The sequence below is a fragment of the Myxocyprinus asiaticus genome, chromosome 15 (genome assembly GCF_019703515.2).
Source record: "Myxocyprinus asiaticus isolate MX2 ecotype Aquarium Trade chromosome 15, UBuf_Myxa_2, whole genome shotgun sequence".
In the NCBI taxonomy this organism is placed as follows: Eukaryota; Metazoa; Chordata; class Actinopteri; order Cypriniformes; family Catostomidae; genus Myxocyprinus; species Myxocyprinus asiaticus.
The window spans coordinates 8,807,533-8,833,411 of NC_059358.1; the positions used below are offsets into that span (position 1 = coordinate 8,807,533).

The following is a 25,879-nucleotide window of genomic DNA, read 5'->3' on the forward strand; positions in this document are numbered from 1 at the left end:
CGTCAGTTCCGGGTCAGAGGTGCTGAGTTGTGAAGATGGCGGCGCCCTGTGAGCTGTTTTGCTGGAAGGCAGGTTTGGGTTTACCGTCAGTGAACACGGACTGTCTGATCGTGCTGGTGAGTTTTCATTACTGGCTCATGTAATCTGGAGGTTTGCATGGATTGTGTTGTATCCATGTGAGATTTGTTTCGAGACCGTCAATCTGAGCGGATCCCTTACAGAAAAGTACTGTAGCAGTACCATGGTACTTTGATATAGTACTGAATGACTTCCATATTCGTGTGCTGTTATTCGTGTTACAGTGTTCTACCTGGTACTTCAAAGAATACCATGGTATTACCATGAGTCTGATTATGACAAATATTATTATCTTTCAGTTTAACTCCTCTTTACATAAATAACTGATTATTTGGCCTTTTCTATGTTTATTTTGACTTTTGAATAACCTATCTTAGAGTATTAGTTATGAGTGAATGATGCCGCTAAAACAACATTTTCCCTGATTTTTCACATTCCCTCTCCGAGCGGGATTCGAACCGGCATCAGCCAGCATCACTAACAAGGAGGCTAAAGGCTACAGCCCCTAGCGTCAGCGCCCCTAGTGCGTACCAGTTGGCTCCCGTTACCCTCAGAAGTACTAAAATAATCGTTAAAGGAATAGTTCAACCAAAAATAAAAATTCTCTCATCATTTACTAATGCCATGTGTATGACTTACTTTTTTTCTGCAGAACACATTACAATTTTTAGAAGAATATTTCAGCTCTGTAGGTCCATACAATGCAAGTGTATGATGACCAGAACTTTAAAGCTCCAAAAAGCACAAAGTCAGCATAAAAGTAATCCATATGATTCCAGTGGTTAAATCTATGTCTTCAGAAGTGATATGATAGGAAACAGATCAATATTTAAGTCCTTTTTTACTAAACCCAGCAAGAAAAGAAACGTCCTCTCACTTTCAACTTAACGTGTAAATATTTGTATGAACATAAAAAGATTCAACAACTAAGACTTAAACTGAATGTGTTTAACAGACATGTGACTAATAGAAATGGAATGACGTGTCCATGAACAAAAGTAAAAGTCAGTATCTGGTGTGGCCACCTGCTGCATTAAGTACTGCAGTGCATCTCCTCCTCATGGACTGCACCAGATTTGCCAGTTCTTACTGTGAGATGTTACCCCACTCTTCCATCAAGGCACTTGCAAGTTCCCGGACATTTCTGGGGAAATGGCCCTAGCCTTCACCCTCCGATCCAATGAGTACCAGGCGTGCTTAATGGGATTGAGATCCAGGCTCTTTGCTGGCCATGGCAGAACACTGACATTCCTGTCTTGCAGGAAATCACGCACAGAACGAGCAGTATGTCTGGTGGCATTATCATGCTGGAGGGTCATGTCAGGATGAGCCTGCAGGAAGGGTACCACAAGAGGGAGGTGGATGTCTTCCCTGTAATGCACAGCATTGAGATTGCCTGCAGTGACAACAAGCTCAGTCCGATGATGCTGTGACACACCGCCCCAGACCATGATGGACCCTCCACCTCCAAATCGATCCCGTTCCAGAGTACAGGCCTCGGTGTAACGCGCATTCCTTCGACGATAAACGCGAGTCCAGCCATCACCCCTGGTGAGACAAAACCGTGACTCGTCAGTGAAGAGCACTTTTTGCCAGTCCCGTCTGGTTCAGCGAAGGTGAGTTTGTGCCCATAGGAGACATTGTTGCTGGAGATGTCTGGTAAGGACCTGCCTTACAACAGGCCTACAAGCCCTCAGTCCAGCCTCTCTCAGCCTATTGCGGACAGTCTGAGCACTGATGGAGGGATTGTGCGTTCCTGGTGTTACTCAGGCAGTTGTTGTTGCCATCCTGTACCTGTCCCGCAGGTGTGATATTCAGATGTACCGATCCTCTGCAGGTGTTGTTACACGTGGTCTGCCACTGCGAGGACGATCAGATGTCCTTCCTGTCTCCCTGTAGCGCTGTCTTAGGCGTCTCACAGTACGAACATTGCAATTTATTGCCCTGGCCACATCTGCAGTCCTCATTCCTCCATGTAGCATGCCTAAGGCACGTTCACGCAGATGAGCAGGGACCCTGGGCATCTTTCTTTTGGTGTTCTCTTTAGTGTCCTAAGTTTTTATAACTGTAACCTTAATTGCCTACCGTCTGTAAGCTGTTAGTGTCTTAATGACCATTCTACAGGTGCATGTTCATTAATTGTTTATGGTTCATTGAACAAGCATGGAAAACATTGTTTAAACCCTTTACAATAAAGATCTGTAAAGTTATATGGATTTGTACAAAATTATCTTTAAAATATAATTAACAGTGCTAAAATAAACTGTGTCCTGAAAAAGGGACGTTTCTTTTTTTGATGAGTTTATAAATACTTTTCCCTGCCCAGTTGGTGGCAATATGCACAAAGATACGAATTGCCTAAAACAAAAGATGAAGAAAGTGAAAGTGGACAACAACACAAGAAGAAAAATGTTAAGTGATCTGTTTCTCACCCTCACCTATTATATCGCTTCTGAAGACATGCATATAATTACTGGAGTCGTATGGATTACTTTTATGCTGCCTTTATGAGCTTTTTGGAGCTTCAAAGTTCTGGCCACCATTCACTTGTATTGTGTAGACCTACAAAGCTGAGATATTCTTCTAAAAGAAGAAAGTCATACACATCTGGGATGGCATTAGGGTAAGTAAATAATGAGAACATTTTCATTTTTGGGTGAACTATTCCTTTAAAGAACCAGAAATGTTACATGCCTTACGATTCACATCCCTATTTAAGCTCTTGTGATTTAATATCTCTATTAGATTCCCAAACCAAAGTTCTTATCCATAGAATTTTTGTGTTGCATAAATCATCATGTGGAATATATTTCCTCCACTTTTCTAATTTTTCCACTGCAGTTTGGTCACACCAGGGCATCCCTGTCTGTGCTACTGTCTGTAAACCACAAAACCACTGTCACACTGCATCAATCTCATCTCCCTTCAGCAGCCAGTCAGCAAAGGTTGTATCTGGGCAAAACCAGGATGACTGTTGCTGAAATGGCATGTTAAAGTAATTATGTTACATCAGAGCTGTGTGTTTTGGACACTCTGAGTGTGGTGAGATTTTTCCAGCACTGTAGCGGTTAGGTTGATGCCTGTGTGTTACAGTCGTCTGCACCTAATGCGGGAGGTTTGAAAACCTCAAGTGTGTTTTGCTCCCTCTTTCTGATGGTTTGTAAATGTGAAGTTTATTCAGAATTTTCCAGATTATCTCACTGCACCAAGAGATCAAATTTTTTTTCATTCATTGTTTTTGGTAGTGGAAGAGCAAATCTCCAAGCATCCTCAGGCCTCAATCAAACTGTTGTAAAATATTTCAATAGTTGATCTGTCAGAGATTGTTGCAGCTCAATAAGCAGAGACAACTATAAATAAGCCATTTGTAAATTGATTTCCCTGCAAAATGTAAACTTTGTCCTCGTCGTAGAGCCACAAAACATTGCTCTGTTTGTTTTATTTTACATGCTCCAATCTTTAAAGGGATAGTTCACCCAAAAATATCAATTCTATCATAATTTACTCACTCTATTGTTGATCCAAACTCTTACGACATTCCTTCTTCCGTAGAACACAAAAGATGCAATGAAATTGCAATGAAAGATGCAATGAAAGTGAATGGTGACTGAGACAAACATGTTTTTTCATGTTTAGAACAACATGAGGGTAATTAAATGATAACAGAATTTGAATTTTTGGGTTAACTATCCCTTTTACCTTTAACAATAATTTGCTTAATTTCAGCACGTACTAAGTAGTTTTTTGTTTGTTTATATTTCACTGGAAAAATGGCTTTTGCTAAGCCACATATGTAACTAGAGTCCAGTGTGAGTTTACATCATTTTGCATATGCATATAATATAATAACCAGACAAGCCCTAAAAACACAGGGGATTCTTATTTTGTAATGTCTGTGCTATATGTAAATTATAACCAAATTAAGCTTTTATTGCCTATATATTCACCAGATGAAGGGTTTTGTGTTTTATATATTAGGGCTGTCGATTTAACACACAATTAAGTGCAGTTAATTATATAAAAAATAACACATTTCAAAATTAATGCAGTTAATCATCCACCCTCATGTGTACGTAAATACCATAATAAAAGTACACATTTTCCTAACATACAATTCAAGATTCAAGGTGCCTCAGGTTGTTCCTGGCAGGGTACTCAGCATTACAGGCTCCATGTGGTTAGGATTAGGGTGTTGACGAATTGAGAACCGCCTTAAAATCGCTGAAAAATGGAAAGGCTCCTGGAGTGGACCAAGTCACCGCCGAAGCGATTAAAGCCAGAGGAGACATCTTGTTAAATCGGCTTCACATGCTCCTACAACTGATTTGGTGCTCAGAACGCCATCAACGTGGAAGAAGCCATTATTGTGCCAATTCTGAAGAAAGGCGACAGTCGGGAATGCAAGAACTACCGTGGGATCAGTCTGCTCTCCATTATCGGCAAGGTGTTCATGAAGATCGTTCAATCCAGGCTGAAGAAATATTGTGAGCAGACAAGCCGAGAAGAACAAGCCAAATTGGGGCTGCTGCGATCAAATCTTCTCTATTCGTCAGTTGATGGAAGATAGAATCTTATGTTGTAAAGATGATCATCATCTTTATTGAAGGTCAGCGTACGACTGTGTCCTTTGGCCAGTCCTGTGGAGGACGTTGGTGGCTGAACACGTTCCACGGAATATCATCCAACTCCTTCAAACTTCATACAATGGCTCGTCCAGCAGCGTGCAGATCTGCAGCGAACTATCCGAAGAATTTATTGCCCAAACCGAAGTCCGCCAAGGAAATGTTGCCTTGCCTCAGCTGTTCAATACAGTGATCGATGCCATCATGAGAAAAGCATTCGAAGATAAACAAGGAGTCCAGTATGATGACAACAACTTTGTGACCGATTTGATGTTCGCTGATGACAATGCCATATTTGCAGACACGGACACCGAGGCCAACGACATCCTCTACGATATCGCCCAGATTGCTCAACCATACGGTCTGAAGATGAATCCAGACAAAACTGACAACGGCTGGATCACGGGCCAACGTTCACCAAGTGCCAGAATTCAAATTCTTGGGATTCCTATTCCAGGAGAGGAAAGTGGCATCTGCCGCCGAAGTCCATAGTAGAATTGGCCAGGCAACAGTGGCATTCGCGTCGCTCAAGTGGTGCCTATGGAAAAAGAACCATATCTCCATCAAGAATAAAATATGCTTTTTCCGGACACTGATCCTGCCAATTCTTCTATATGGCTCCGAAACGTGGACCCTGCTCAAGTCCAATCTAAACAAACTTGAGGTCTTCCAAATGCGATGCCTGCGGCAGATCCTGGGAGTTTCCCTTTGGGACAGACTTCGAAACGAGTCCATCCATATAAGATGTGATAAACAACTGACGATTAAAGAGGCGATCCAGTCAAGACGGCTGAGGTGGTTTACATTTACATTTTACATTTATGCATTTGGCAGACGCTTTTATCCAAAGCGTCTTACAGTGCACTTGTTACAGGGACAATCCCCCTGGAGCAACCTGGAGTTTAGTGCCTTGCTCAAGGACACAATGGTGATGGCTGTGGGGATTGAACCAGCAACCTTCTGATTACCAGTTATGTGCTTTAGCCCACTACGCCACCACCACCACTCACATGTCTGCCGAATGAACACCAACCAGATACCATATCAGCTTCTCTGGTGTCAATGACTAACGGATTGGAGGGTGCAAAGATCTGTGCCAAATCGAAGAAGACTTGAAACACCAGTGAATCTATGGCAATGGCCTTGGCGTCATAGGGGTTTATGATGCCAAGGCCATTGCCATAGATCGAACCTCATTCATAATGCCTTTCCAGGCTTGTCGAAGTCCAGCGGCACCCACAGCAGTGTACGGACTCCGGATGCAACCCCGGCATGTCGCCAGCTAGGGAACAAAGAAGAAAGAAGAGGATTAGGGTTTGGTTGGGGTTAAGCATCTGCTGCCTGCAAGGAACAAACAGAGGCCCCTTTACACAATGGGCATTCAGTTCTCACAGTATGCATTCTTGCATTCTGTCTGTGCTATTTTTAATTGTTGCTCTATGTGCTGTACATGTTCGTGCCTCAGACAGAATGTGTTTGGTGCATCTTACTGATATTCACGTCATTAAACACCACATTTTTAGGATGCCGTGTGAAGTTAAAAGAAGTGGAAAGTTTGAAAATGTACATAGAGCGACAATTAAAAATAGCGCAGATGGAACACAAGAACGCGTACTGTGAGAACTGAACACATTGACGAACTCCATGCATAACAGATTGCTGTCAACTGTAGGCTTGTTCAGTGAAATGAGATTAAAACACAATATATTGAGTTCTTAAAACACATTTTGTATTGTCTAATCAATGCTATATTCATCTGCTACAATAATGCAATTTATTTCAAACTGAATTTCAATCCGTATTATACAGGTATATTTGTTGTAGGCCCTAAATATTATATTTATAAAAATTTGAATTATGCATTATTTATATGTATTATCTTTATTTGGTTGCCTTTCTTAGCAAATAATGACATATGCGATTTATTCGATTATTTGATCATCATGTAATTAATTGGATTAAAAATGTTAATCAATTGACAGCCCTAATATATGTGTATGTGTATGTATATACAGTATATACTATATATACACTGGCTGCCAAAAGTTTGGAATAATGTACAGATATTGCTGTTTCGGAAGGAAATTGGTACTTTAATTCACCAAAGTAGCATTCAACTGATCACAAAGTGTAGTCAGGCCATTACTGATGTAAAAAACAGCACCATCACTATTTGAAAAAATTAATTTCTGATCAAATCTAGACAGGCCCCATTTCCAGCAACCATCACTCCAACACCTTTTCCTTTAGTAATCATGCTAAATTGCTAATTTGGTACTAGAAAATCACTTGCCATTATATCAAACACAGCTGAAAGCTATTTGGTTCATTGTGTTTATTTTTGAGTTGCCACAGTATGCAATAGACTGGCATGTCTTAAGGTCAATATTTGGTCAATAATGGCAAAAAAGAAACCGCTTTCTCTAGAAACTCGTCAGTCAATCATTGTTTTGAGGAATGAAGGCTATACAATGCTCGAAATTGCTAAAAAACTGAAGATTTCATACAAAGGTGTACACTACAGTCTTCAAAGACAAAGGACAACTGGCTCTAACAAGGACAGAAAGAGATGTGGAAGGCCAGATGTACAACTAAACAAGAGGATAAGTACATCAGGGTCTCTAGTTTGAGAAATAGACGCCTCACATGTCCTCAGCTGACAGCTTCATTGAATTCTACCTGCTCAACACCAGTTTCATGTACAACAGTAAAGAGAAGACTCAGGGGTGCAGACTTTATGGGAAGAATTGCAAAGAAAAAGCCACTTTTGAAACAGAAAAACCAAAAGAAAAGGTTAGAGTGGACAAAGAAACACAGACATTGGACAACAGATAATTGGAAAAGAGTGTTATGGATTTTAACCCCATTGAGCTTTTGTGGGATCAGCTAGACTGTAAGGTGTGTGAGAAGTGCCCGACAAGACAGCCACATCTATGACAAGTGCTACAGGAAGCGTCGGGTAAAATGTCACCTGAGTATTTGGACAAACTGACAGCTAGAATGCCAAGGATCTGCAAAGCTGTCATTGCTGCATTTTTTGATGAGAAGCCTTTGATGTAGTTTAAGAAGTTCTGAAAAAAAAATTCAAATTGTAATAGTAATTTTTCACGTCATTAATGTCCTGACTATACATTGTGATCAGTTGAATGCCACTTTGGTGAATAAAAGTACCAATTTCTTTCCATAAGAGCAAAATCTATACATTATTCCAAACTTTTGGCTGCCTGTGTGTGTGTGTGTGTGTGTGTGTGTGTGTATATATATATATATATATATATATATATATATATATATATATATATATATATATATATATATATACACACACACATACATATACACTACCAGTCAAAAGTTTTGAAACACTTGACTGAAATGTTTCTCATGATCTTAAAAATCTTTTGATCTGAATTCAAATGCTTAAATGTTTGAAATTTAGTTTTGTAGACAAAAATATAATTGTGCCACCATATTAATTTTTCATTATAAAACTAAAATTTAATTAAAAAAAAAAAAAGTTTTTGAAATTGATGACTTGGACCAAATAATAAAGAAAAGCAGCCAATAAGTGCCCAACATAGATGGGAACTCCTTCAATACTGTTTAAAAAGCATCCCAGGGTGATACCTCAAGAAGTTGGTTGAGAAAATGTCAAGAGTACATGTCTGCAAATTCTAGGCAAAGGGTGACTACTTTGAAGATGCTCAAATATAACACAGTTTTGATTTATTCTGATCAAAAGTTTACATACCCTTGAATGTTTGGCCTTGTTACAGACACACAAGGTGACACACACAGGTTTAAATGGCAATTAAAGGTTAATTTCCCACACCTGTGGCTTTTTAAATTGCAATTAGAGTCTGTGTATAAATAGTCAATGAGTTTGTTAGCTCTCACATGGATGCCACACCATCTTTTTCCAGAGCAGCCTGTATTTCTCCTGAGGTTACCTGTGGGTTTTTCTTTGTATCCTGAACAATTCTTCTGGCAGTTGTGGCTGAAATCTTTCTTGGTCTACCTGACCTTGGCTTGGTATCAAGAGATCCCCAAATTTTCCACTTCTTAAGTGATTGAACAGTACTGACTGGCATTTTCAAGGCTTTGGATATCTTTTTATATCCTTTTCCATCTTTATAAAGTTCCATTACCTTGTTATGCTGGTCTTTTGACAGTTCTTTTCTGCTCCCCATGGCTCAGTATCTAGCCTGCTCAATGCATCCACGTGAGAGCTAACAAACTCATTGACTATTTAAACACAGACTCTAATTGCAATTTAAAAAGCCACAGGTGTGGGAAATTAACCTTTAATTGCCATTTAAACCTGTGTGTGTCACCTTGTGTGTCTGTAAAAAGGCCAAACATTCAAGGGTATGTCAACTTTTGATCAGGGCCATTTGGGTGATTTCTGTTATCATTATGATTTCAAAAGGAGCAAAACAACTATGTGAAAATAAATGGCTTCATATGATCACTGTCTTCACATAAAATATTTTTTTCAAAATCAATATCAAAATTTCACAATTTCTGCCAGGTTATGCAAACTTTTGAGCACAACTGTATGTGTGTGTATATATATATATATATATATATATATATATATATATATATATATATATATATATATATATATATACTTGATGTAATTTAGAACACTTGATCTATTTCAAAATAACTAAATATGCTAATCACATTTGAAATAATCAAATCAATGTAATCTAAATTAAATATGCATTAAAGTGAGGATAAAAATATGAATGAATATCATCAATGATGACAGATTTAGATACATCAAATCCATGAGTTGTCAGTGATTGTTTTTATTTTACCTCTAGAGGCTGTTGTTATTCTGTAGAACCAAGCCGTTGTAACGTCTCCAGTGCAAGCCACAGAGGAACACAGAGCAATATTAATAATAAAAAACTATATAACCGATAGTTCCAAAACTTTCTGCACCGATTAATCGGTAAAACCGATATATTGGGCAACCTCTAGTCAAAAGTACTATTAATTTATTTTGGTGTAAAACATTTTTGAAGTGAAAAAATGACTTGGTGCACCTTACAATGTTGATATAAGTGCTCTGGTGAGAGAAACAATGAAATGCTACTATTCAACAAAATCATTAGCACTAGCATTTGTTTATTGATCAATGAATCCCCTGATGTAGCTGCTTTGTTAAGGTGCTTCGGTACTCTTTTCCTGAACGACAGAGCAGTGATTGGTTTCACAGCAGGGTAGGGGAGGGGCATAAAATCAGGACTGCCCAATCATCAACTGCCCCACTCTATTTAACGTTCTTATGAATGGCCCAAACTAATTATTACCATGTGCGCTTTCAAGAGCAGCCATTCTGTCATCTGTGGCCTAATTTCAGTGTTCATGTGTACAGCAGGAGTCTGATGAACTGTTTTAACTGTATGAACTGTAAATTCTAAGTTGGCAAAGTGGATGTCAGCCAGCTGTAGTTTCCCTCCTGATGTTTGTATTGTACCGTACTGAGTGGTTCTAATATGAAAGATTGATTTCCAAACTTGATCCTCTCCACTTTACGAGCCACAATTTAAGATTCTGTAGGAATCAATTTAGTAATAAATCTGAGGCTATTATGTCAGCCTTTGATGCCATTAATGACGCTTCAGCTCACTACTCGACTGCAACCAGATAAAGGAGAAAATCTCTGAACCTCAATATTCGGCTCTTTATTCAGACATTTTGAAGGCTGTAAAGCTCCTAAAAGACAAAAAAAAAAAAAAAAAAAAAAGAAAAAGAAAGAAAGAGACTGATACGCAATGTCTTCTGAAGAAATTAATTCACGCCAAAAGAAGCAAAAAAATTGGTTCTTGCTTGTGTCATAAATGAACATGACGTGCCAGTTTGAATACGCGGAATGGAACACATGATTATTAGCATGAAAAAGCCCAAGTAAATGTTTTCTTTTGACCAAAATAAAGTCCTGGGCAAACATGCTCTACTGCCAATAGAAGCATATTCAAATTAGATTGAGATTTAAAAAACAGATTCACATCATCTTCACATTGTTTCTGTTCACTTTGAACCTGTTTTTGCCCACTTTGTGATAGCATCTCAGCCCACTTGTTACATTATTTTTTGGAACCCAATAATAATTTATTATTAAGTTAAGAAAATATTATGGTGTACAGTATATATATTTGTTTTTTAACAACAACAACAAACAGTGCCATATTTATGTCATATTTTCTTGAAATGTCCTGCGATCTTTCTTTTGCGCAGTTGACCATGCCAGCACATTTGTAGCCAGTGAGAGAACTACTGGCATTATCACACACCAGTGACAGCATTATTATCATCACACCAGTGAGGTTTTGCAGGACTAGTGACACGTAAAAAGAATAAAGTATAAAAAAATAAATTAAAAAAAGAAGAACGTTTGTTAACACTCATTTCCTCCATGTGTATTACTTTATAAAAATGATGTCCAACAAAACAACAAATGCTGATGGAGTATGACGACTCTCATGAGAGGGAAGACTTTCGCAAGCTTACAGTGGGAAAACAATAAATGTCCTTCATCTGCAACCATACTGCTGTGCACTGGCATAGAATTGGGGGAGATGGGGGGCACATTCCCCCACGTTTTACTGAGGCCAGAGCTGGCAGTAGTGCGGTCGTAATAGAGAGCATGCGCAAATCAACAGAGTCCAAAGGCTCGAAGGGGGCCCTGCAAGTGCTTTTGGGACCAAAGTTAGGTCCCAAGTCGGGACTGTAGCCGGTCGAGGTGGATTTAATCGTCTTGCTCCTCTAAGGAACTTTATGATTAAATCATGATTGCCTATAGTGGCGCCAGCTTCATGTACGTGATACGCAGACATAGTCGCCACATAAACTTTGAGCATTGATGGAGTGAGTCCTGCATCTAATCGCTCTTGAAGAAATATGAGAATTTCATGTATGGGGAAGTTTATTGGGTCTTTGCCATGTGAAAAACACCAATCAGCGAACACATTCCATTTTGGTGCGTAGAGGCGTCTCATGGGTGGCGCTCTGGCATGTAAAATGGTGTTCATGACTGAATGCATCAGTCCGTTCACGGGTCACACATGCAGGTTCCACAGCTTGGGCTGGGGATGTCAGATTGTGCCTTGCACCTGAAAGAGGAGATCCCTCCTAGGGTTGCAAAATTCCGGGAATTTTCAAAGTTGGAATCTTTCCATGGGAATATATGGGAATTAACGGGAATATATGGGAATTAATGGAAATAAACTGGAAATTTGCACAACTGCAAGTTAGCCTATAACAGGGAACTTAAATGTAGTTGGAAAAAAAACAAACATCTTGCAGCATAATCTTGGTTAAAACAACCAGATTTAATGCAAATTCAGTTGAATTTCTACCCTGCGCATTCCTCAGTCACGTGCACACAGCACACTACTTACTGCAGGCTACTTACTACAGCAGGACTATTGAAGCCACACTACTGCATTTGAGCCCAAGGACTACATCCAGTCAAGTAAGTTTTGATGATATTGCTAGCTAACACCATTTCATTGACAATTTAAGAGGCTAGCTATCATGGTGCTAGCTAGCTCAACTGTGATGTTGTTTCTTCTGCCTTCTGCTAGCCAGTTTTCTGTTATCATACAAGAACGTAGGTTATAGTTTGATTTAGCATGCTGATTGAGGAGTGTTCATCTATTCATCTAGCCTATTTCTATTCATTTGTCCAGCATCAATTGTAAAATATTTTTACCATTTCAGAATATTCCAATTGTTTAGCTAACTGTTTATATATCTGTGCATGGCATTGCATTAGTGTTTTTTACAAGCTTTTTTTCTAATATTATTCTACAGAACAATGCCACGTGCGCCATCTGATGTGTGGATACATTTCACCTCAGCCAATGTAGAAGGAAAGGCTGTGTACATTTGCAAATGCTGTGCAAAGACCTATGTTAAGAATGCCACAAAGATTCAGCAGAATATAGCCAAGTGCCCAAAGTTTTTTCTAATATTTCCAAAATTCCCCAGCTTAACTTCCCATGGAAAGTTTCTGGAAAGTTTCCGGAAATTTACTGGAAATTTTCCGCCCCTTTGCAACCCTAATCCCTCCTCAGCGGTACTTCCCATGGAGGCCCGTCCAGTATTTCTACCATCTCCAGAAATTCCTTTGCTGGTGACGCAATGGAGGAGGTACACTGGGCGAAGTGCATTCTTGTGTTTCGCCGGCCATACTTGTGCCAGTGCGTCATGGAGACATTTATACGGCACTACTGTTACATTGTCCGAATCAATCAATGTGGTGATTCAAAATATCGGAATGAAAAGCTCTCAAAGCTAGAAAGATAGCCATTAGCTCTAGGTGGTTGAAATGTCACAGCCGATTCGCACCTGTTTCCAGGTTTTGAAAGTCGGGCGTCCATTACACACTGCGCCCCAAACTGTGTTGGATGCATTTGTGGTCAGCACTTTTTTCCTGAAAACTTGACCCAGCATAACACCCTGTTGGTAGAAGGCTGCCTCTGTCCATGGTGCTAGAACAGCCAGACAGTGGCGAGTTGCCGCAATGCACATGAAATTAAATGGCTTCAGTGGTAATGTTTTTTCAGTTTGAACTGAAACAGACACCAAAGAATGGTCAGAACTTGCTCGTTCATGAGGTGCACACGCATGAACTCCTAAAAAGGAGATTTACTGGCTGGGGAAAGTGTGCTTTTCACCCAGTTGACATTAGACCAGATTTTCCATATGGCAAAGCAGCAAGCCTATGTGTTTGCTCAGTAGTGCTTCTGATTGGCTAGTAATAACCAATCACTGAGGTAATTCAAAAAACATACATTGGTGGCACGGAGGCAGCTGGTGTGAGGTTTTTAACCGGGCGCTGGCACATGACAGAGCGGGAGCGAGCCGGTTGTGATGAAGTACTGCTCCGTTTTGCATGAAATGTCTCATAGCCTGTGATTGTTTCTGAGTCGTGACAGCGCTTGTCAGTACATGGGTGAAGGGGCGGTAGCGTCATCCACTGACCACTCGCCTGATGCAGCGAGAGACGTGACATCGTCATCGTACCCAAAGTCAGAACTGCCAAACGAGACGAGGGCCGGAGCTCATCACGCACAATGTATAGGCATCAAATTCATCCTACTCGACCTCGCAGCCCCACCGTGCCTCCTCGTGTGATCATCAGTCCTGAGATGATACAGATAAGATCTGTTTCTGTGTTAACATTTTGAATGGGTGCGTCGCGAGTGCACGATTCAAGCGTCTCAGAACTAGAATGGGCCGAAGCCCACCGTCCTTCTCCAGAACAAGGAAATAACAGCTGTTAATCCCGCTGTGTGTGTCGCAGTCTGTGCACACAGCACCAGCATATCGTGTGGTCGGACCACAGTTTGTGCTCGATCATTGTAAACACCAGCTCTGACACGCCTGTGAGGACTTGCCACGTATTCGCGCAGTGAGACAGCAGGCTTATTAATTCATATGAAACAACCTGCCGTAATTGTAGAGAGGTTTCAACTAGGTCATGTGGAAGGACACTCCCATTTGCTTTAGCAAAACGCAATGTCAAGTGTCATAAGGGAACTGTTTAATGCCGTGAACTACATGTTGCGCACCCACAATAATCTTACATTTACGCACTTTTGAAGCACCCTGTTTACACTTAAGCACATCACTGAGCTCGAGATGCGCATTATCTGTGGTGTGCCCTAGATTAGAGCATCTCTTATTACCTTCTTTGTGTGTGTGTGTGTGTGTGTGTGTGTGTGTGTGTGTGTTTATCAGTTTTCTTATTTTAGGGTTTCCCTTAGCATCCACATATCCCCCAGAAATATGTCCACTTAGAAGTTTAGACAGTTGTTATATGATATGCATTTTTTTCATCAGTGCTGTTGCGTAAGTAAATGTGCATATAATTGTAAAACCAGTTAACCGCGATTTGTTTCTCAGACTGTAATCTAACTGTCAAAAACTCACACTGCGGCATCCCTATATTGAATATACTTTTTTATTTATCTGTGCATTAATTTGAACTGTTATTATGCATTGTGTAATGTGTTGTAGAAATGTTCTCATTCATTCTTCTGTTCACAGAAAACATGGCCAAGCATATTTGGAATTACACAAATGTGCAATTGGTTAATCTAGAGTGGTATGGTCGTTGTATAGATTCTTAATGCATACTCTTTTTATGTTCTATGAAATAAAATATTTTGCAGCATATTTTGAATGACTTGAGGGTGAGTAAATAATGATAGAATATTCATTTTCGGGTGAACTATTCCTTTAAAGAATCAGGGCTGGTAATTCCTGAGTCCCATTCTTGGATTCTGCCTGGTGTAGTATAAAATGCTTTCAATGGAAAGAATTTGCTAAATGATGTGCAGAAGTTCTACACCAGGTGTGAAGTGTTGAATTTGTCAGCTCTCAGCTGCATGTGCTGGAATGTTGCAAATTGTGATCCTCTATCAGACATGATCATAAAACAAGCGAGGCATATGGTCCTGAACACCTAACCCTGTCCAAGAGCCTGGAGCTGTTTATTAGTTTTGTTTTGTTGTAGTTTAGTCCGGCTGTATTGTTTTTGTTGCTGTTTGGTGATGTTTTCATTCATTTGATGTGTAGTTGCATGTTTTTTTGGTACCACAGACATGAACGATACCTCAAATCATTGCTTCCAATGAATTATCTTTGCAATTTTATGATTTTTCGAGAAAAAAAAAAATCCGTAGCCTGAAGGAAGGACCAGAACCATATCTCGGGACTACATGATTTGGGGATGGGTTTTTTTGACGAGGGCCATTAAGCAACCACCTATAACACTAATGACAGATAAAAATAACCACAACGGAAATTTTAAAACTCGCATCCACTGATGTGTCAGATAATGTTTATTTGCAGCGCAACCTCTGAATGGAACACGCATTTTGTACCATGCGGTGACGTTTTGCATAACCGTGACATAAACAATACTCTAATTTTTGTACCAGCTGACACATTTTAACTGGTATATCGATGTATGAGCTAAATCCCGGAACAGCATGCAAACATTCTGACCAATGAGGTGATGATTTGCTCACATGTGACTTGTATTAACTGAGTTTTGGTCCATTTCGCAATATTCCCTTGTGAAAGCAAACTGAACCATGAAGAAAATGCAACATTTTAACAATTTTAGCCAGTTTTGGAACAAATCAAGCAAGCTACAGGTCTGAAAATGCCCTTAGAGTAAATTGGATCTAAACATCTTGATTCCAATGTAATAAAATGTGGATATTTTTATGTCATTTATGTAATTTTCCAGGCATATGCTCGCTTTGCTGGAGCTCCGCTCAAAATTCACAAGATTTCCAACCCCTGGAGGAGCCCCACAGGTAAGCAGTGCCAGTTTTAATGATCTGTTTCTTGGCAAACACTGAACACTTGTTAAAGAGGATTGTTGAGCACACGTTTCAATTAGAGTCTGTGGTTCAAACGCACAGGCCACTTCCTCTTTCCTGTAGTGCTGCTGATAACTTAAGTCTGCCTGTTTTTCTTTCTTTCACTCTGGTTTTCCACACATTGGTTTATCTCCTTTTGTCATTCATTGTCTCGTACTGTAGTTCCTGAGTTCTTCCAAAGTTTGACCCATCTGTGCAGGTCCAGTGATGGACAGCTAGCTTATATGGGCTGTGCTTTTGGTCATCTTTGTACAGTGCATCTGGAAAGTATTCACAACGCTTCACTTTTTCCACATTTTGTTATGTTACAGCCTTATTCCAAAATGTATTAAATTCATTATTTTCCTCAAAATTCTACAAACAATACCCCATAATGACAACGTGAAAGAAGTCTGTTTGAAATCTTTGCAAATTTATTAAAAATAAAAAATGAAAAAAAATCACATGTACATAAGTATTCACAGCCTTTGCTCAATACTTTGTTGAAGCACCTTTGGCACCAATTACATCCTCAAGTCTTTTTGAGTATGATGCTACAAGCTTGGCACACCTATTTTTGGGCAGTTTCTCCCATTCTTCTTTGCAGGACCTCTCAAGCTCCATCAGGTTGGAAGGAGAGCGTCGGTGCCTAGCCATTTTCAGATCTCTCCAGAGATGTTCAATCGAGTTCAAGTCTGGGCTCTGGCTGGGCCACTCAAGGACATTCACAGAGTTGTCCCGTAGCCACTCCTTTGTTATCTTGGCTGTGTGCTTAGGGTCGTTGTCCTGTTGGAAGATGAACCTTCTCCCCAGTCTGAGGTCCAGAGCGCTCTGGAGCAGGTTTTCATCAAGGATGTCTCTGTACATTGCTGCATTCATCTTTCCCTCGATCCTGACTAGTCTCCCAGTTCCTGCCACTGAAAAACATCCCCACAGCATGATGCTGCCACCACCATGCTTCACTGTAGGGATGGTATTGGCCAGGTGATGAGCGGTGCCTGGTTTCCTCCAGACATGACGCTTGCCATTCAGGCCAAAGAGTTCAATCTTTGTTTCATCAGACCAGAGAATTTTGTTTCTCATGGTCTGAGAGTCCTTCAGGTGCCTTTTGGCAAACACCAGGCGGGCTGTCATGTGCCTTTTACTGAGGAGTGGCTTCTGCCTGGCCACTCTACCATACAGGCCTGATTGGTGATGTGCTGCAGAGATGGTTGTTCTTCTGGAAGGTTCTCCTCTCTCCACAGAGAAACGCTGGAGCTCTGTCAGAGTGACCATCGGGTTCTTGGTCACCTCCCTGACTAAGGCCCTTCTCCCCCGATCGCTCAGTTTGGCCGGGCGGCCAGCTCTAAGAAGAGTCCTGGTGGTTCCAAACTTCTTCCATTTACGGATGATGGAGGCCACTGTGCTCATTGGGACCTTCAATGCTGCAGAAATTTTTCTGTACCCTTCCCCAGATCTGTGCCTCGATACAATCCTGTCTCGGAGGTCTAGAGACAATTCCTTGGACTTCATGGCTTGGTTTGTGCTCTGACATGCACTGTTAACTGTGGGACCTTATATAGACAGGTGTGTGCCTTTCCAAATCATGTCCAATCAACTGAATTTACCATAGGTGGACTCCAATCAAGTTGTAGAAACATCTCAAGGATGATCAGTGGAAACAGGATGCACCTGAGCTCAATTTTGAGTGTCATGGCAAAGGCTGTGAATACTTATGTACATGTGATTTTTTTTTTCTTTTTTTTTTTTTTCGTTTTTTATTTTTAATAAATTTGCAAAGATTTCAAACAAACTTCTTTCACATTGTCATTATGGGGTATTGTTTGTAGAATTTTGAGGAAAATAATGAATTTAATCCATTTTGGAATAAGGCTGTAACATAACAAAATGTGGGAAAAGTGAAGCGCTGTGAATACTTTCCGGATGCACTGTATGGCTGTAGATGGCAAAACTTCTGTATGCTCATTCAGACAAAAGAAATGTGAGTAACTGATGCACATTTCTTCATTGAAGGTTCACTTCCAGCTCTCAGGACCAGAGAGGAAGGCAGCTGCTCCCAACCCAGTCAGATCATCATCCAGTTGAGGAAACAGGTGATCAACTCTTGTCCACAATTAATCTCACCTGCCTCTCTGTCACCACCACATTTTGCTTTACATCATTCATTACACATCACAGTGTACATGAGGTCACAGGAGCATTTTGTACCAAACAAAGCTTCTTTTTGTGATTTCAGAAATACAATGCAGACTATGATCTGTCGGCCAAAGAGGGTGCAGACACGCTGGCCTTCATCTCACTGTTGGAGGAGCGACTGTTACCCGCGCTGGTGAGACTCAAATCCAAACACTGAAGATGGAAGTTTTGGTGTATACGTCATGAAACTCTCTCCTCTTCTCCCGGCAGATCTACACATTATGGATCGATCCTAAGAACTACGTGGAGGTGACACGGCACTGGTATGCAGAGAATATCTGCTTCCCGCTCAACTTCTTTCTTCCGGGTCGTATGCAGAACAGACAACTGGAGCGACTTCGCCTGATCCGAGGAAACAGTGCACTGGAGGCGGGAGAGGAGGCAGAGAAGGAGGTGAGAAAGGAGGAAGAGGAGGAGATTTTTGCATGTTTTCTGGGTGGGAGCTGTTATGATTCTGGATATTGTGACACTAACACCCTCCATGAGACATCAGGGCTGCTGTTAGACTTCAGCCAGAGGCAACAGTGTTCTGGTCCCTGTGGAAGGGATGCTGATAAACCAGAAGTGATTTCAGGAATCTGGGCTCAGATAGAGAAGAATTTCCATTCTGGTAGTTGTACGTCATTGCCCTCCATATTTGGATAAGTGGTCAACCATTATAGGTTTTTCAATGGCATATTCTTAAACTTATATATTTTCACCCATATTTGGTAACATTTGTTTTTCCAACTTAACTAACTGTGATTTTTCTGCTTACTAGGTGATATATATTGAATATTCATCGTGATATATTTGAAACTATTTAGCTCCCGAAGTAAAATTAAGCAATATTGTGAAAAGAATATTGCAATGATTTTAATGTGCTTTTTATTCAGAAATTGCCTTTCCTAAGTATTGTTTTCACAAGGTTAGCTATCCTTCTTTGTCTTGTGATTCACCCAAATAATAGCGTTAAGACTTTAATTTAAACTTCATTAGCAAACATGGTGAGTTCAGTTTATTTTCATGAATCTGAATTAATTCAAAACTCTAATGCAACCATTTGTTTCTTCACTTAAAAATGTTAACAGGGGATCAGTGTTAATATTCAAACAGTTTTATTTTAGTCATCATTTTTGACGAAAATGTCCTTTAAATTTTGTATATATTTCGTCATGTCATATTAATTTTAGTCAGTTTTACTCTTATAATATAATTTAGTCGACAAAATTAACACATTTTATTTGATGTTAATGGGCAAAATGACATAAACGTATCATACTGTAACAGACCAAGCTTTATTGAAATATGCATATATATAAACTACTTACATTGGTTTATATTTTATATAATTTATCATCTACTAACAATTATTTAAACGTATCAAACATATTAAAGTTTATATGCTTTATATTTAGGATAAAACAGCATGAGAAAGCTGTCCTGAAAACCTGAGCTCCTAAAAGAATAGCATATAACTAGATAAGTAAAATTTGTCACAAGAAACTTTGATGTTGGCTTGACAAAGCTTTGTCTGAAAGTTTTAAGCTAGTTTTAAACAGGGAATAAAAAGGAAATGTTTTTTATTTTGGTTCAAAAATTTTATTTTTTTCATTCCAGTTCAGAAGTTCCACAGCCTCCTTTCCCAAAGGTTACCGGTTAGAACAAAATAAAGGAACGGTTAATAATGTTCTTTTAAAAATGACAGTACTCTGCACTAAGAGGTAGTTGAAATACCTATTGCAGTGTTGCCAGATCTCGCAAGAGAAACAAGCAACATGGTCTGGAAAAACAACCCAAAATGAGCCACTTGCCTCACCAAAATAAGCAAAAGAAAGCAATGAATGTTTTTTCCTGTGTGGTGAAGACTGTAGACTTCAGTGAAGACTTGGAAACAACTGAGAAATGTACTAATGTAATAATGTTTTCCTTGTATCTGGATTAAACGTGCATGTATATATGTAGTAACTGTACATAGTTGTTAAAAAGGTCTTCACAGAATGTGACATCCACAATGGGCAATTAGGCAAAGAAATGTGTGATGCAGCAGTTTCCTTCAGGATCAAAGCACATTTCATTTCAAAGTTACATTTTTTCAGGAAGCATGAAGTGGTGTAGTTACAAAAATTGACTGTGATAAACACTTTGGCCTTAAGTTTTTATGAAAAAATGATCGGAACAAAATTAATTGGTTATAACCGGTTACCAGCATTTAAAAATAATGTTTTCACTCCGGAACAATTGAAAATCATTTAGTTCCGGTTTTCGGTTACGTTCTGCTAAAAATTGTGTTCGTTTTCGGTTTTCGTTCCTTGAACCGTTTTTAGTCCCTGGTTTTAAAAGTTTAATGGTTATACAGACATTCATGTAAGACAAACCACCAGCTAGCTAGATAGATAAATATTCAGCAAGACTGTCACATAAACCTCGTTCACACATGCAACCAGTTAAATTACAGGAAAATCATTGGGTTGCCTTTACTGGCAAATGTACCACATGTGCAACTTAATTTTTTTGTTTATCCCCCTTTTTCCCAATTTGGAATGCCCAGTTCCCATAACTTTAGCAGGTCCTCATGGTTGTGCAGTTACTCAGCTCAGTCCGGGTGGTGGAGGGCACTTCTTATTAAGGGAAATTGCCAGAGCAAAATTTACCAGTATTTTCAAAAAGGTCGTGTTCACACATGACCTCTAACCTGAAAAATGCTGTACATTTTCTGGAAAAGGGTGAATGTGTGAAATGGTCTAGTGAAAGTAAAAAACAAACGTCAGATAGATTGAGAGAAAGAGAGAGAGACCTACGCAGATCAAAGGCCTTTTGTGGGTTTGTTTACATTTGAATTTTTGACAGATGGAGTTTGAATTAACAAGAATTCCATTGGTCCACTTGAACATTCCATCAATATAAGTCTGTGAGATTTTTCTTATTTATGTTCGTCCGCTATATTTTTGAGTGAGGTTATTAACCCTTTAGTAAAGTTAATTGCACAGATTGTTGTACAGGAAATCCCCTACATACTGTGACTAGATTATTTGAATCAGTTCTTTCTAGATTTTTCTGTATAAAAAATAGAGAAATAAAAACATTGTCATCGTATTGTTAATATCTTGCAGTTACATTTTTTTTCTTGTCATTTTTTAATAAGTTTGATTTTCATTTAAAACAGTTTGATCATAACACTGCTGGGGATTATTTTTTCCTGATTCTTTTTGTCTCTCAGCTTTACCGTGATGCTCTGGAGTGCCTGAATCTTCTCTCGCAACGCCTGGGATCGAACAAATTTTTCTTCGGAGATTCGTAAGTCCTACGCTTAATTGAAAAGGAACTGTGTGACATGATGTTACATGTTTTACATATTACGGTCGATCTTTGCACCTCACTTTGCAAATCTCAGATGTTAATGGGTGAGTTCAGCATACTGTACAATTTGGTATACTTTTGTTTTCTGTGTTTGTGTTCTGCAGGCCCTCTTCCCTGGATGCATACGTGTTTGGTCATCTAGCTCCACTTATAAAGATTCGGCTGCCCAACTGTCAGTTGCAACAGCACTTGAAGGATCTAGAAAACTTGAACACATTTTGCTCTAACATTCTGAGCCTGTACTTCCCCAGCGAGGGCAGAGGTGAGCGACCAACCTCCTCCACACACACACAATAAGGGAGCGTCTAGATTTTTTTAAGTGCTGAATTTTAGTGTCAAGTTAAAAGAATTTCCAAATTTTTTTTATTTTATTTTTTTATCCCCTTTTCTCCCAATTTGGAATGCCCAATTCCCACTACTTTAGTAGGTCCTCATGGTGGCGCGGTTACTCACCTCAATCCGGGTGGTGGAGGACAAGTCTCAGTTGCCTCCGCTTCTGAGACCGTCAATCCGCACATCTTATCACGTGGCTCGTTGTGCATGACATTGCGGAGACTCCGCATGTGGAGGCTCATGCTACTCTCCGCGATCCATGCACAACTTACCACGTGCCCCATTGAGAGCGAGAACCACTAATCTCGACCACGAGGAGGTTACTCCATTTGACTCTACCCTCCTTAGCATCCGGGCCAATTTGGTTGCTTAGGAGGCCTGGCTGGAGTCACTCAGCACACCCTGGATTCAAACCTCCAGGGGTGGTAGTCAGCATCAGTACTCACTGAGCTACCCAGGCCCCAGAATTTTAAACTTTTAAAAACATGTCTCGAGACACTTGCACTCTTTTCCATTCCACCATGGCACAATATGTCTAGTTGTCTTGAACACAATAATGCGTCCTGTGTGAAAGGCCCCTAAATCATGCAAAAAAAAACAAAGTGTGTGATCATGGTATTCTTGTTTGTGTAGAATAAAATATGGTTTCGGGGTTGTTGGGCTCTGATGATAATGTCTGTTCTGTTTTTCAGAGGATGCTGGTCGTCTGGTATCCAGCACACAGCAGGAGAGCGACTTTGACAATGAGCCATACAAGAGATGCAAGCAGCTGCTGTCAGTGCTGGTTGCTGTGGCAGCAATGTTGAGCTACGCTTTCTTTACTGGAATAGTTGCTATCGAGCATGTGCAGGAGGAGGGGCCTGGAGGCCCCGCCTCTCTCAAAGGCCCCGCCCATGAGGAAGAAGAGGAGGGCTGAATGAATGAAAGTAGGGCTTACTGTTAAGTGAACTAGGATGGTCACTTCTACATGGAGGAGAAACATACAGGAACCATATACTGATGGAGATTTATGTATTATTCATTCCTTATCTTGAACTTTAATTGCATGATAATCTTTGCTCTTATATATTTTTTGTTAGACTTTTTTTCACTTTGCATTGATCAGTACATGTTGCAGACATGTCTTGACTGGTAATTTATTTATGGGTGTTGATTCATTTTTTCTACCGAAAACACAAAAGCATAATTGTTAACTGCTGCTTTTAAGCTACATTAAGCTATGCCAAGTTGTGAAAGCACTTAAAACAGTGCAGTGAACATTAAGATTTCTTCACTTGTCACCAACTGAGGGATTGCCTCAACTTTCATTGTGTGGACCAAAACATTTATTACAATGGAGAGATTTGAACCCATTTAATAGCTGTATTGTCTCTAATAATGAGAAATAGAGATTGAAATCTCTTCTGTTTTATTGCATCACTTGTTTTGAACATCAGCTGATTTTTTTTTTTTTTCTGCTGTTTCAATGAACATTTCATTTGCTGCCTGCATAAATCATTCTATCAGAAACAGTCTGCTGTTATCCTGTTATACTGCTGTTATCCAGAGAGAAACTCATAAATCTGATGAATCCTATTTAGTGAAATAGCAAATGACCAATATTTATTAAACTTGGAGTCTTAACGCTCACCCAAAAAGGAAAATTCTTTGTCATTTTCTCACCATCATGTTGTTCCATAGCCATATGACTTACTTTCTTCTGTGGAGCACAACAGTGTGTATGTGTGTATATATATATATATATATATATATATATATATATATATATATTTTTTTTTTTTTTTCACACAGCCATTAATGTTTTACATCATGTTTCAAGACAAAACCAATTCATCCATTACACTGATATACTGATATGTGTGTTTTGATGCATATAATAGTCACTCTGTTATGTTGTTATGGTTGAGAATAAGATTCAAGAAATCTAAACTCTTCAGACTGGTCAGTCAGTTCAGTTATCTCCTTTAGTTTCATGTGCTGTAAAATATATATTGCTTATGGATTTCTATTTTCATAAAAGGGGTAAATAAAAAGTCTTGAATACTGATACACACACTCTGGTGGCCAAAAGTTTGGAATAATGTCTGGATTTTGCTGTTTCGGATGGAAATTAGTACTTTAATTCACCAAAGTGGCATTCAGCTGATCACAAAGTATAGTCAGGACATTACTGATGTAAAAAACAGCTCCATCACTATTTGAAAAAAGGCATTTTTGATCAAATCAAGACAGGTCCCATTTTCAGCAGCCATCACTCCAACAGCTTATCCTTGAGTAATCATGCTAAATTGCTAATTTGGTACTAGAAATTCACTTGCCATTATATCAAACACAGTTGAAAGCTATTTGGTTCGTTAAATGAAGCTTAACATTGTTTTGTGTTTGTTTTTGAGTTGCCACAGTATGCAATAGATTGGCATGTCTTAAGGTCAATATTAGGTCAAAAATGGCACAATAGAAACCGCTGTCTCAAGAAACTTGTCAGTCAATCATTGTTTTGAGGAATGAAGGTGTAACACATCAATGGAAAGGAGGAGGCGAGAACCGGCTTGATAATATAAATAATAGTTTAATTATAAACTGAACCAAAAAGACAAACACACACAGGTATCGGACAGCTGTCCGTAACTCTCTCTCTGTCGCACTGCCGTCTCCTGTCGGCCCTTATCCCCCTCATGCTAATCAGCCTGATTGGGGCCGGGTGTGTAGAATCACGACCCGGCCCCGCCCTCCGTCCTGCCACGTTCCTCCCCCATTCTCTCAGGGATCACCCGGCATGACGTACATCCCCCCTCTTTCCCTGGGGGGGTGTGCCTTCTGCCCCATCTGCCGGCAGGTCATCCCTGTCTACCTGGATCTGGGGAGGGGACAAGGGAAGGGAAAAAAAAAAAAAATGTGGCACCTACACGCCGTAATGGCGATCGTGCCAAATTAACAAAAACATTTAAAAAGAGGGAAAAGGCCAACACGGAGTGGCAGCGGGAGAGAGTGAGAACAAAAATGTACTTGCCGGTTCTCCGATACGCCGTAGCCTGGTCCTCGGCCACTCCTTCACCCTCTGGTGGACGACAGCCGTGTCTCCCCGGCAGATCGGAGGCAGTCCTCCGGCTCCTGGCGGACGGAGCGCCCCACTGCATTTTCGGCGGACGGAAGGGGTCTCCCCGCCCCTGGCAGCGGTTCTCTTGCTCCAGGCGGTCGGCCAGGAGCCCCTCCTCCCCTCGCAGCCGGTGGCCGTTCCTCCGCTTTCAGGCGGCCGGGCTCCTCCGTCCCCCGGCGGATGGCTGAGGCTGCTCCGTTGGGGAGGATGGTAGTGGCGAGGACTACTATGGTGCATCCCTCCTCCTTCCCGGGTTTCGGCACCAATGTAACACATCAATGGAAAGGAGGAGGTGAGAACCGGCTTGATAATATAAATAATAGTTTAATTATAAACTGATCCAAAAAGACAAACACACACAGGTGTCGGACAGCTGTCCGTAACTCTCTCTCTCTGTCGCACTGCCATCTCCAGTCGGCCCTTATCCCTCTCGGGCTAATCAGCCTGATTAGGGGCTGGGTGTGTAGAATCACGACCCGGCCCTGCCCTCCGCCCTGCCACAGAAGGCTATACAATGCTTGAAATTGCCAAAAAACTGAAGATTTCATACAAAGGTGTACACTACAGTATTCAAAGACAAATGACAACTGGCTCTAACAAGTACAGAAAGAGATGTGAAAGGCCAGATGTACAACTAAACAAGAGGATAAGTACATCAGAGTCTCTAGTTTGAGTAATAGACACCTCACATGTCCTCAGCTGACAGCTTAATTGAATTCTACCCGCTCAACACCAGTTTCATGTACAACAGTAAAGAGAAGACTCAGGGGTGCAGGCCTTATGGGAAGAATTGCAAAGAGAAAGCCACTTTTGAAACA

The 25,879-nt window shown here is 40.2% G+C and overlaps 1 protein-coding gene across 1 annotated transcript; it reads left to right on the top strand.

Moving 5' to 3' along the window:
- mtx1a (metaxin 1a) lies at nucleotides 1-23,991 on the top strand. The gene is made up of 8 exons (XM_051719889.1): nucleotides 1-116; nucleotides 15,982-16,051; nucleotides 18,110-18,189; nucleotides 18,333-18,425; nucleotides 18,503-18,685; nucleotides 21,492-21,568; nucleotides 21,736-21,893; nucleotides 22,657-23,991. The coding sequence occupies exons 1-8, from the start codon at nucleotides 36-38 to the stop codon at nucleotides 22,878-22,880; spliced, it is 966 nt and encodes a 321-aa protein (XP_051575849.1). The 5' UTR covers nucleotides 1-35; the 3' UTR covers nucleotides 22,881-23,991.
- The last annotated feature ends 1,888 nt before the right edge of the window (nucleotides 23,992-25,879 follow it).

What these genes read in the sequence shown, in the direction of transcription:
- mtx1a (XM_051719889.1), top strand. Translation starts at nt 36, where the DNA reads ATGGCGGCGCCCTGTGAGCTGTTTTGCTGGAAGGCAGGTTTGGGTTTA. An exon ending in AAATTTTTCTTCGGAGATTC is followed by an intron (nt 21,569 to 21,735) that starts GTAAGTCCTACG and finishes TGTGTTCTGCAG; the next exon opens with GCCCTCTTCCCTGGATGCAT. An exon ending in CTTCCCCAGCGAGGGCAGAG is followed by an intron (nt 21,894 to 22,656) that starts GTGAGCGACCAA and finishes TCTGTTTTTCAG; the next exon opens with AGGATGCTGGTCGTCTGGTA.